The 13,045-nt window shown below is 42.0% G+C and overlaps 1 protein-coding gene across 1 annotated transcript; it reads right to left on the reverse strand.

The window, feature by feature from the left end:
• Window positions 1-2,886: 2,886 nt before the first annotated feature.
• LOC115130546 (fructose-bisphosphate aldolase B-like) lies at window positions 2,887-10,159 on the reverse strand. The gene is made up of 9 exons (XM_029661799.2): window positions 10,052-10,159; window positions 7,721-7,833; window positions 7,286-7,491; window positions 4,977-5,031; window positions 4,655-4,815; window positions 4,353-4,436; window positions 3,968-4,142; window positions 3,572-3,771; window positions 2,887-3,363 (listed from the first exon to the last, which is right to left on the reverse strand). The coding sequence occupies exons 2-9, from the start codon at window positions 7,830-7,832 to the stop codon at window positions 3,268-3,270; spliced, it is 1,089 nt and encodes a 362-aa protein (XP_029517659.1). The 5' UTR covers window position 7,833; window positions 10,052-10,159; the 3' UTR covers window positions 2,887-3,267.
• Window positions 10,160-13,045: the final 2,886 nt, after the last annotated feature.

Below are 13,045 nucleotides of genomic sequence, written 5' to 3' on the forward strand. Positions count from 1 at the left end.
CCCGTAACATAACTCATGCAAATTATAATTGTGACAAAGTAAAAGTGAGAATGAAATAACCAGGACAACTGAAATCTACCGTCAAACTCAGGGTTTATTGTAAAATACACGGTAATGGGGGGGAGCAGGAAAAGGGGCTGAGCTGGACCCAAGGAAAGAAACAATAAGTATTAAAAAAACACCCGTAAGCTAGACTAGCCTACTTTCACAATAACTAACTAACTAACTAACCAAAAATACAGTGGGTGGTCCGCCCAGTTCTAACTAGTGTATTTAACGAAGTCTACCTACGGGTAGTGTATGCCCATGGGCGACTTGTCTTGGTTTCCCCTTTTCCCACCAGCAATCAAACACAAACACCATAACCAAAAACAATACTCACAGGTGATGACAAAGTGCTATGGAGGTGCTCAAACAAAAGAGAGGTTAATACACAACGAGAGAGTGAAACACAGAGACCTACAGACATGGCATTTACAGAGAGATGATGATGATGTTTCCACTCCCATGCTTCACAGTAGGTATGGTGTTCTTTGGATGCAAACTCAGCATTCTTTGTCCTCCAAACACGACGAGTTGAGTTTTTACCAAAAAGTTCTGTTTTGGTTTCATCTGACCATATGACATTCTCCCAATCTTCTTCTGGAACATCCAAATGCTCTCTAGCAAACTTCAGACGGGCCTGGACATGTACTGGCTTAAGCAGGGGGACACGTCTGGCACTGCAGGATTTGAGTCCCTGGCGGCGTAGTGTGTTACTGATGGTAGGCTTTGTTACTTTGGTCCCAGCTCTCTGCAGGTCATTCACTAGGTGTGGTTCTGGGATTTTTGCTCACCGTTCTTGTGATCATTTTGACCCCACGGGGTGAGATCTTGCGTGGAACCCCAGATCGAGGGAGATTATCAGTGGTTTTGTATGTCTTCCATTTCCTAATAATTGCTCCCACAGTTGATTTCTTCAAACCAAGCTGCTTACCTATTGCAGATTCAGTCTTCCCAGCCTGGTGCAGGTCTATAATTTTGTTTCTGGTGTCCTTTGATAGCTCTTTGGTCTTGGCCATAGTGGAGTTTGGAGTGTGACTGTTTGAGGTTGTGGACAGGTGTCTTTTAATCTGATAACAAGTTCTAAAAGGTGCCATTTAATACAGGTAACGAGTGGAGGACAGAGGAGCCTCTTAAAGAAGTTACAGGTCTGTGAGAGCCAGAAATCTTGCTTGTTTGTAAGTGACCAAATACTTATTTTCCACCATAATTTGCAAATAAATTCATTAAAAATCCTACAATGTGATTTTCTGGATTTTTTTCTTCTCATTTTGTCTGTCATAGTTGAAGTGTACCTATAATGAAAATTACAGGCCTCATCTTTTTAAGTGGGAGAACTTGCACAATTGGTGGCTGACTAAATACTTTTTTGCCCCACTGTACTTGCCTCTGGGGTTGAGCTGCAGGCAGTTAGATTAGGGTATGTCTTCAGGCAGAAATTGATAACAAGGGATGCAGACATAAGTCAGAGCCACTTTGCAATTGTTAGCACAACTGAAAACTGTTGTGATTAAAGAAGCAATAAAACTGGCCTTCTTTTGACTAGTTGAGTATCTGGAGCATCAAAATGTGTGGGTTCGATTACAGGCTTAAAATGGCCAGAAACAAAGGACTTTCTTCTGCAACTCGTCAATCTGTTCTTGTTCTGAGAAATTGCCAAGAAACTAAAGATCTCGTACAATGCTGTGTGCTACTCCCTTCACAGAACAGCACAAACTGGCTCTAACTAGAATAGAGTGGGAGGCCCCGGTGCACAACTGAGCAAGAGGACAAGTACATTAGTGTCTAGTGAGGCGTCTCAAGCAAGTCCTCAACTAGCAGCTTCATTAAGTAGTACCCGCAAACACCAATCTCAACGTCAACAGTGAAGAGGCGACTCTAGGATGCTGGCCTTTTAGGCATAACTGCAAAGAAAAGAACATCTCAGACTGGCCTATAAAAAGAAAAGATGGGCAGAGGAACTCTGCCTAGAAGGCCAGCATCCTGGAGTCGCCTCTTCACTGTTGACGTTGAGACAGGTGTTTTGTGGGTAAAATTTAATGAAGCTACCAGTTGAGGACTTGTGAGGCATCTGTTTCTCAAACTAGACACTAATGTACTTGCTCAGTTGTGCACCGGGGCATCCCACTCGTTCTATTCTGGTTAGGGTCAGTTTGCGCTGTTCTGTGAAGGGAGTAGTACAGTGTTGTACAAAATCTTAAGTTTGTTGGCATTTTCTCACATGGAATAACCTTCATTTCTTAGAACAAGAATACATTTTGAGCCTATAATCAAACCCACAAATACTGATGCTCCAGATACTCAACTAGTTATCACGTCATTAAATCAGGAGAACAGTTTAGCTGTGCTAACAAGGGTTTTCTAATGATCAAGTAGCCTTTTAAAATGATAAACTTGGAATAGCTAACAACGTGCCATTGGAACACAGGAGTGGTGGTTGCTGATAATGGACCTATGTTGATAAAAACATTTTTTAAATCAGCTACATAGTCAACAATCAATTTGATGTTATTTTAAATGGACAAAAAAAATATATTCTTTCAAAAACATGGACATTTCTTAGTGGCCCTAAACTTTTGAATGGTAGTGTATATATATATATATATATATATATATATATATAATTTATTTTTGTTTTAAGTACCCACCTCATGAAAGTCACCCTTTTTAATCCAGCCAACAATTGTAGCCATTACAGTTCAACATGTAGGTTCTATACATTGTTAATGTCACATTTTCATCAAATGGCATTATTGTTAAATGCTTTGGCCATTTAATTCATTTACAGACAACCCCCTAAATGTATTCCCCCCCACACACAGCATTTGACACATTTACAACAGCTAGTTTTTTAAAAACCTTTATTTAAGTAGGCAAGTCAGTTAAGAACAAAATCTTATTTACAATGACGGCCTACCCCAGCCAAACGACGCTGGACCAATTGTGCGTCGCACTATGAGACTCCCAATCACAGCCGATTGTGATACAGCCTGGAATCAAACCAGGGTCTGTAGTGACGCCTCTAGCATCGCCACTCTGGAGGCCCAAGTTGAAACATTTCACATTCATTTAATTTACTAAATCTGTTTATTAGTAGAAAAATAATAACTCGTACAACTGGATTGGTCATAGGGGAATGTTGTCATTGCAGGAATGAGAAGGGAAAGGGACGTGTACAGGTGACATTTTCTGCATTCTTTGGTCCTTGTCTGACATGTGGTTTAGTTAGTAGACGTAGTTAGCTGTGTGCAGGGACTGCATGGAGGCCTGGTCAGCGCTGCTCACCACTGTGTACTCTCCCTTGGAGGCAAGGCCATTGCTCTGAAAATGTACATTTGTGATTCAGTAATCAAGGTATGTGGTTCCAGAATGAAGCATTGAGAGCGAGAAAGGAGACCGCAAATGGGACACTACTTCAGGATACAAGAAAACTACACCATACAATAGCGTTCCAATGATATTCATGTAGCCTGCACCTCTAAGCAAGGTGTCAACCCTACCCTAAAATAGCATAGCCCCTCCATCTTACCTTGGCTCTGGAGGTGAAAGCATCCTGTGCCGCTTTCTTGTTGGCGGCCTTGCCTTTCCAGGCGGCGAGGGCGGAGGCCTGGAGTGCACGGCCGTAGGAGAAGGAGAGCTTCCAGGGCCGGTGCAGGGCCGTCTGGTTCATGGCGTTCAGGTTCTGAGTGGCCTCTTCCTCGCTCTGGCCTCCAGACAGGAAGGTGATGCCTTGGGGTTAGAATGTTTAGCAATTTGGTGATGGTTTCATTTTGGAATCACCGATCAACCAAATATACAGTTTTTACTTCAAGTTTCAAGTCTACCTTTTCACCTAACCGCACCTGTTTGGGACAATCACTGTTGGATCACATCCCAATACTTACATTACCATCACCACCTCGACAAACCCCCAACCCAGTCTCACCAGGCACGGCGGCAGGGACAGTGCGCCTCAGGGCAGTGACGGTGGCCATGCCGACCTCCTGGGGGGTGAACTTCTTGGGGCAGGAGTGTCCGGCGGTGACCATGTTAGGCTTCAGCAGGGTACCCTCCAAGTAGACATGGTGATCGTTCAGGGCCTTGTACGTGGCAGCCAGAACCTGGTGAGGGGAGGGTTGGGTTTAGAGAGGCGTTTGGTTTAGGTTCAGTGATGTGAACTTAAATTGGGGCATGACTAAGAGGAGAATGAGGGATGAGTTTGTAATTCCATGCTGGTAAACCAGTACAGCACTGGCTTTGTGGAAGGGAGAGAAAATGACAGAAATGTGATTCACGAGTGTTTAACTGAAGGCCAACAAGGTTATGATCACCTTCTCAGTGACGTACTGAGTGCACAGCAGGTCATGGTCTCCATCAGGCAGAATCTCTGGCTCCACAATGGGCACCAGGCCATTCTGAGGAGAGGACAGTTATCACATGTGGACACAGTATATGGACAAATCATGCCTTTGAGGAATTTCTCAGTTCATTTGTTAGTTTTGTGCGTAAAGTCAGGTAGTGTATACAGTAGCAGTACCGTGTGTCTAAGACAATTTCCCCCTCTGGGACATTGTATTTTATCCTACCATAAACACTACAGTTTTAAAACAAAGTTCTCATGGCATGCACACACCTGTTGGCAGATACTAGCGTATCTGGCAAGTACGTTAGCGTTCTCTGCGATAGCGAGGGCTGAGGGGCAGGCGTCTGAAATCTTGAGCACACACCTCCACTTGGCGAAGTCACAACCGTCCTTCTTGTACTGAGCACAACGCCCCGAGAGTCCATCAAGACCTGATGAAAGAGGTTTTTATAATACATTGCTTCCATGGTCATGCCACCATGTCAAACTGACTAAATGTGGGCTAGGGAGATTGGAGAAGCTGGTTGATTTTAATGTATAGCTTTAATGCATTTGTTACTTACAAGTTGCAAAAGAAATGAGCTACTCTTACCCTGTGTGGTCATCTCTCCATCTGTTCCATTCAGACCAGCTGTGCCATTGTCCACCTAGAAAACAAGCAGTCAAACTATAACCCCTTTCCTAGGGTTGGGTGGTATCCAGATGTTCATACAGTGGTAGCGATTTTGTACCATACCGGAATATGTATAACCAAAAGTGCACACAAGGGGCGCTATTTCCCCAAACTGTTTTTATGGGGGGGGCACAATACAATTTTAAAAATATTTTATTTAAATTTTATTAGTCACATGCACATGGTTAGCAGATGTTATTGTGCGTGTAGCGAAATGCTTGTGCTTCTAGTTCCGACAATGCAGCAATAGCTAACAATTCCACATGTTGGGTTCCGAGAATGAAATATGCTTATTCATGTCACTGAGGGAGTGCTGAGGTTTAGAGGGTCTAGTCCAGAAGTTAATGGTTATAGGAGGAAGGTATATAGTGTGGGCAATTAATCTTGGAATGTGTTGAGTGCAGGGAAGCGATTACATGTGGCAGGCATTGATAAGGGGAGAAAGCCATGGATCAGTGATGAGTGGGGTTGAGGTCAGGTCACCTTTAAGGGAAAAATACAAGTTTATGGCCCGTATCACTTAGTGTCCTGCCTAGCAGTAAAGAATGATGTGTAGGAGGAGACTCAGCCTATGAGGAACGGTTTAATATCAGTGCTTGTGTGAAAATGTTTTTGTCCGATGCAGCTGTATTGACCCTCGGGGAGAATAAACTTGGTTAAGCTTTCATAGTGTCCGTTTAGTTTTTTACTCTGAGAATTAGAACCTCAACTACCTAATACACACATCTAAGTAAAGACATGGAATAAGAAATTATACATATATGGAGGAGCAATGACATAGCGGCAACGGCAAGATGCAATAGAGGGTACAAAATACAGTATATGAACATGAGATGCAAGATGTAAACATTATTAAAGTAGCATCATTAAAGTGACTAGTGATCCATTTAAAAAAAAGTGGCCAATGATTTCAAGTCTGTATGTAGGCAGCAGCCTCTGTTCGTGATGGCTGTTTAACAGTCTGATGGCCTTGAGATAAAAGCAGTTTTTCTTTGATGCACCTGTGCTGACCTCGCCTTGTGGATGGTAGCGGAGCGAACAGTGGTGGTTATGGTCCTTGATCTTTTTAGTCTTCCTGTGACATCGGGTGCTGTAGGTGTCCTAGAGGGCAAGTAGTTTCCTCCCGGTGATACGTTGTGCTCTGCTGTTTCCTGAAGTCCACAATCATCTTTGTTTTGTTGACGTTGAGTGAGGTTGTTTTCCTGACACCACACTCCAAGGGCCCTCACCTCCTCCCTTTAGGCTGTCTCGTGGTTGTTGGTCATCAAGCCTACAACTGTTTTCTGCAAACTTAATGATTGAGTTGGAGGTGTGCATGGCCACACAGTCATGGGTGAACAGAGAGTACAGGAGGGGGCTGAGCATGGACCCTTGTGGGGCCCCAGTGTTGAGGATCAGCAAAGTGGAGATGTTTCCTACCTTCACCACCTGGGGGCGGAACGTCGGGAAGTCCAGGACAAAATTGCACAGGTCGGGGTTGAAACCCAGGGCCTCAAGCTTAATGATGAGCTTGGAGGGTACTATGGTGTTGAATGCTGAGCTATAGTCAATGAACAGCATTCTTAGATAGATATTCCTCTTGTCCAGATGGGATAGGGCAGTGTGATGGAGATTGCGTCGCCTGGGGACCAATTGGGGCAGAAAGCAAATTGAAGCGGGTCTAGGGTGACAGGTAAGGTGGTGGTGATATGATCATTTAGGCAACAGGGATCTTGATCGAGGAAGGGATTGAATGTCTCGGCTGTAACCAAGAAGCTTGAGCTTGACATTTAGACACTTAGCAAACACAAATGCATAGCTTGAGCCCTGAGCTGGAAATAATTCATTTGACACATCATAGATTTCTTAGTTATACTTAACTTAAGCAATAAGTGGTGGCATAGCACACACTTTCAAAATACCCTGATACATACAGTATAGAGCCCAAGCCTACGCTTTCCCAGTAGTGTTTGATTGTTATAATGCCATTATATTACATCACACACACAATCTTGATAAGTGAAACCGGTATATACTCAAGTAGTGAGTTGTTGGCTGGTTGGGCATATGATTATAATTGCCTTCACCTAACCAATCTTATCAGTAGACTATGGGAAGAGTGTGGCCATGTCCAAATACCCATGCCAGCCTACTACATAATTAAACTGCATACTAATTTCAGGGTTTGATCTAGTACAATTCACTTCCCTGATCAAGGATTGAAGGATGGTAATTGCTGGTCCTCTCACCTTGATGCCGACCACAATACCCTTGTCCTTGATGACCTGGGGGAAGAGGACACCCTTGTCAGACTTCTGATACAGTGTCTCGTGAAAAAAGATGATTCCACCAATGCAGTTGGGGTCAACTGCAGAGAACAGGAGGTCGCGGAAAGTCCGACGGTTCTCCTCAGTGTTCTCTACGTTAATCTTCTGCAGGCGGTTACTCATGGTGCCTGGACGGAGAAATTGGCAGGGAAGAACATTAGTGGCATTTCAGGGGGGAGAACAACTTCTCATTCCTGATTCCTGCAACTTCTCAAATTAAGGCTACCTCCAACTCTTACCCTTCAGATGCCAAACCCATACAGGCCACCACTACTTGCTGAGAAAATACAACACCCACTTCACCAACACCCTCTCCACCCCTCATCCAGTCCTCCATGGCCAGTTTGGCTTACTCACCTGTGGACTCATCTGCTGCCAGAATGCCCTTCCCTGGAGCCACGATCCTCTGGGCTATGTCAGAGAGTTCCTTCTTCTGCACCGGAGAGAGGGATGGGAACTGGGTAGTCATCCTGTGTAGGTGAGAAAAGTCAGTTAACAGAAAAAAAAGGAATTTAATAAATTCAATCCAGTAACCTATATTTCGTTATGTAGACTAATTTGTCTTGATGGTGGTTCAAGTGTGGTTTATTCTCAGACACTGACAGTACCCACCACCTCTGTACAGGACCTTCACCCTCCTCCCTCAGCAACTGTCAATATATGGCTTGAAGTTTGAACTTTAGTCTGAAAGCTGGGGTGTATTAATTATGCCGATTCTGTTTAAAAAACGTTTAGCTCAGTTGGGTCTATAAAAAAATAAGTGGATGGATGAAGTTTGAAGGAACCGAATAATTTACTCCACTTTAGAGCATATAGACGTCGCCGACTTTTCAGATTGGAATGGCAACGTGTTTAAAACATTACATTTTAACTGCTACAACTTTGTTTAATAATGCTTTAATAACCGACATTTCTTTTTTGTCGATTTATTAAACAACTAATTGACCGAGTTCTGTTCAATTACTTGAATTCCATTTAGTTCGTTTTTTTCTCTCTAGAGAAATCAAATAATTTACGAGAGAAATCAAGTCAAGAACTATGTGGGACGCTGGGCTGAAAGGAGTTTGTTTTCATTAAGCAAATATTCAACCTAGTTCTGCGCAGAAGAGTGGTAATTAGCTACCATAATCAGCGCCTATTTCCGGCTCGGACAGAAACTGATCAGAGATCTCTATATAATGACGAGATGCTCATGTTTCCGCCCTAAAAATGGGAGTCGTTGTCCCAAAATAACCCATAAACGCATTTTGGCAAGAGTGAAACCTCTCGCTTCAGATCTTCCCCTCTAGACATATACTATTACGCCTGCTACTGTCGATAGACTGCATAGACAGCATGGGAGAGGAATGTACACAACTAAATGACAGGTTGAAAGTGTGCTATATCTACTTTGAAGAACTAGTAAAATGATTGTCAATGACAACGCTGCAGCATAGGCAGGCAGGCTAGCTACACAGGTTGGCTAAAGACAGTAAGCCTGGGGAGCACAGAACGTTAGATTTGTCTAGTTGGCTGCCAGACACTACCTGAGAAGAAATGAGATGACTGCGGAATTCAAAATAGTCACACACAAAAAAAAAACGAATATACACAAATTACATTTTATTTAATTTCCTATTCTATTGATGTCTACCCAACGTGGACCTGACTGAGACAATGTAATAGTTTCAATGTTTTGGCAGTTACATTTTCACGTATTTCTGTTGTTGTCTTATGTCTGTGCTTTGCCGCATTTTTTTAAAATCCCAGCCCCCGTCCCCACAGGAGGCATTTTGCCTTTTGGTAGGCCGTCATTGTAAATAAGTATTTGTTCTTAACTGACCTAGTTAAATCAAGTTTACAAAAAACATTGACTTTGGAATTTCCATTAAAAGCGCCAAAAATCAGTATGTCATTATTTTATAATGCATTTGTTTAAAAAATAATAATTGTAATCGAAAACAGTGATTATTCTAATAGAACTGAAAACGGCCTCGAAATGCATTAATCACTCAGCACTATCGTTTATGTACCCACCAGCTTTTACGTCACCTTTAGTGTTAGGTATAAAACGTTTAGCAACAGAATCTGCGTAATGAATACACCCCTGATAAATTACCCTCTCCCGGGGACAAATAGGTTCACCGTAAACCGGGAGTCAGTCGTACCATTTAAAATATAATTAAAAGAGCATTCCGGAGGACCAGAAAGGTATATTTTGCCAACACATTCGCGATAACAAGATTACCCTACATAATTAACACAAGTTAAGCCAGCCAGAACATAAACGCAGGTAGAACGCGGATGTAAATGTACATTTTGTGGGGCATTTCAGACTAGCTAAACGCTGACAATCACGCGCTGTCGAGTTACATGATTTCAATTATATACGTGTATATCTACATTTGAGATAAGCAAAAAAAAGTTATAGGCTTTACACTTGCATTACAAAGAGTTAGCCTGCACTGCTTTGACTAGACAGAAGAGGTATCTGACGCATGGGTTGCAGAGGTTCGCATACTTCATCGAGCCTAAAAAAAAAGCAAACTTCCAAAGACTTTCTTGCAACATCGGACTGAAACATTGTAACCTACTACAATTCCATTGCAACATTTCAGAGCATCTACTTTCAGCGCTGCTGTCCACCGGCAACCTTTCCCAACGTTTTAGTACGTTTAGGCTAAGCTTGAAGCTGAAAGGAAAACTTACTTAAAAATATGACAAAGTCAACACCGACAGCTGCAGGAAATGAATAGAAAATGGGTCTTCTACTTCCAAGCAACAATTATGACTGAGAAGGCCGATTCCGGCTTACAAAGCATTATTTATTGAACGGGATGACGGAGGCGGGGAGGCTGCAATTGGTCGAGAAAGTCGGACGGGGGCTTGTTAGTGTATCAATGCATCTTTTGTGGACTTTGAGTTTTATCAGAAGTTGATAGTATGACTTCCAAGATAAAAGGAAGGCCATGTATACTCAGGTAACCCTTTGTTATACATTACAGCACGCGTTGAGTGCATGATGATGGTGTGTGTGATTTAAAATAAATCCAGATAATATTTATTATGTTGCTTTTCAGGTTTCATACTGTCTTGTCTATCCTGCTGTTGTGTGTGTGTGTGTGTGTGTGTGTGTGTGTGTGTATGTGTCTGTAGGCTACATATGTACATCTGTCTGTACGTCAAATCACAGTTAATTGGTCTCTTACACAGTTTAACAGACGATATAGCGGGTGCAGTGAAATGGGTATGTAGCTAGCTCCTTACAAAGCAGTAAAATGTCAACAACAAATACACAAATAACAAAAAAATAAATACAAGAAATATCTGAATGAATCCGATAAACAACACGAATAGCACCGTAACAGTAATTCAAACGCAATATATACCAGTGGCGGCTGGTGGCATTTTAAATGGGGAGGAGGCTCATAGTAATGGCTGGAATGGAATTTCTGCAGATCCAGTTTCTGCTGTTTTGCCTGTGGCCATTGAACCTCCCTGACCTGTTCACCAGACGTGCTACCTTGTCGCGCTGCTGCTCCAGTTTCAACTGTCCTGCCTGCGGCTATGGAACCCTGACATATTTAACCGGATTTGCTGCATTGTCCCGGACTTGCTGTTTTCGACCCTTTCTCTCTCTACCTACCGCACCTGCTGTCTCGACCTCTGAATGATCGGCTATGAAAAGACAACTAACATTTACTCCTGAGGTGCTGACCTGTTGCACCCTCTACAACCACAATTATTATTATTTGACCCTACTGGTCATCTATGAATGTTTGAACACCTGGTTTCCATCATAGGAAGTTGGTGGCACCTTAATTGGGGAGGACGAGCTCGTGGTAATGGCTGGAGCAGATTTTGTGGAATGGTATCAAATACATTAAAAAAATGTAATCCAATTTTGTCACATGCACCGAATACAACATGTGCAGACCTTACAGTGAAATGCTTACTTATAAGCTCATAACCAACCATGCTTTAATGGGAAGGGAAAAAAAATGTTCAGTAAAAAAAAATGTTTCGGGCCATCCTCTGACATTGCCTGGTATAGAGGTCCTGGGTGGCAGGAAGCTTGGCCCCAGTGATGTACTGGGCCATGTGTTTGATACCATTCCATTCACTCCATTCCAATCATTATTATGAGCCATCCTCCCCTCACAAGATATACTAAGAAGGATATGTACAGCAGTACATATATTAGAGCGAGCTATGTCAAGATTCCAGTATATAAACAAATGTGCAGTGTGTGTGTGTATAAACAGTGTTAACTAAAATGCAATGTACAGTAGAATGAGCTATGTCGAGAACACAGCATTTAAATACACAATACAAAACCCATTGGCATCTGAGACACCTGTCTCTACTTCTAGGTTTGTCAGTTTTAGAATGGAGTTATCGTCTACAATGGATTGGTGCCGAAATGACAGAAACCCCTAAAACTCAACTAATAAGTAATTTATGTCTGCATAGGTCAGCAGTATCTGATATATTGCTCTGATAAGGTTCCTTTGGAATCATGCTATACCACTTTATAACAGTTCAGGAGGACAAAGGTTGACTGATGTGTGCCAACCAAGTAAGTCATGTTTGAAAAATACTTATTTGGTGGAAATTGAATTGTGTTATGTGGTGCACACATTGTAATAATTTACTTGGGACAGATAAGTAATTATTTTAATGGCCATGGGCAGGGACAACCTACAGTGCCTTCAGAAAGTATTCACACTCCTTGACTTTTTCCACATTTTGTTGTGTTACAGGCAGAATTTAAAATGGTTTAAATTGAGATTATTTTTGTCACTGACCTATACACAATACCTTATAATATCAAAGTGGAATTATGTTTTTCTAAATGTTTACAAATAATTTAAAAATTAAAAGCTGAAATGTATTGAGTCAATAAGTATTCAACCCCTTTGTTATGGCAAGCCTAAATAAGTTAAAGAGAAAAAAATGTGCTTAACAAGTCACATAATATGTTTCATGGACTCACCTTGTGGGCAATAACAATGTTAATAATAACATGATTGGTTAATGACTACCTCATCTCTGACCTCACACATACAATTATCTGTAAGCTCCCTCTGTCGAGCAGTGAATTTCAAAAACAGATTCACCCACAAAGACCAAGGAGGTTCTCCAGTGCCTCGCAAAAAGGACACCTATTGGTAGATAAAGAATTCAAATTAAAATAGTAACCTGACATTGAATATCCCTATGAGCATGGTGCAGTTATTAATTACACTTTGGATGGTGTATCAATACACCCAGTCACTACAAAGATACAGGCGTCGTTCCTAACTCAGTTGCAGGTGAGGAAGGAAACCACTCAGGGATTTCACCATGAGGCAGATGGTGACTTTGTTGCCGGAGAGGAAGGAAACCGCCCAGGGACTTGCCCATGAGGCCGATGGTGACTTTAAAACAGTTACAGAGTTGAATGGCTGTGATAGGACAAAACTGAGGATGGATCAAAAACATTGTAGTTACTCCCCTATCCTAACCAAATTGGCTGCGTGAAAAAAAGGATGTGTGTACAGAGTACAAATATTCCAAAAATTGCATCCTGTTTGCAACTAGGCACTAAAGTAATACTGCAAAAAAATGTGACAAAGCAATTTACTTTTTGTCCTGAATACAAACTGTTATGTTTGGGACAAATCCAATCCAATACATTACTGAGTACCACTCTATATATTT

This window comes from Oncorhynchus nerka, linkage group LG6 (genome assembly GCF_034236695.1).
Source record: "Oncorhynchus nerka isolate Pitt River linkage group LG6, Oner_Uvic_2.0, whole genome shotgun sequence".
NCBI classification, from domain to species: Eukaryota; Metazoa; Chordata; class Actinopteri; order Salmoniformes; family Salmonidae; genus Oncorhynchus; species Oncorhynchus nerka.

Bases quoted from the DNA above. Each gene is read 5' to 3' on its own strand.
- LOC115130546 (XM_029661799.2), bottom strand. From the start codon at position 7,832: ATGACTACCCAGTTCCCATCCCTCTCTCCGGTGCAGAAGAAGGAACTC. The intron at 4,816-4,976 runs GTAAGAGTAGCT...CTCTTTCATCAG, and splicing joins TGGAGAGATGACCACACAGG to GTCTTGATGGACTCTCGGGG. The intron at 3,772-3,967 runs GTGAGACTGGGT...TCTAACCCCAAG, and splicing joins TGTCCCTGCCGCCGTGCCTG to GCATCACCTTCCTGTCTGGA.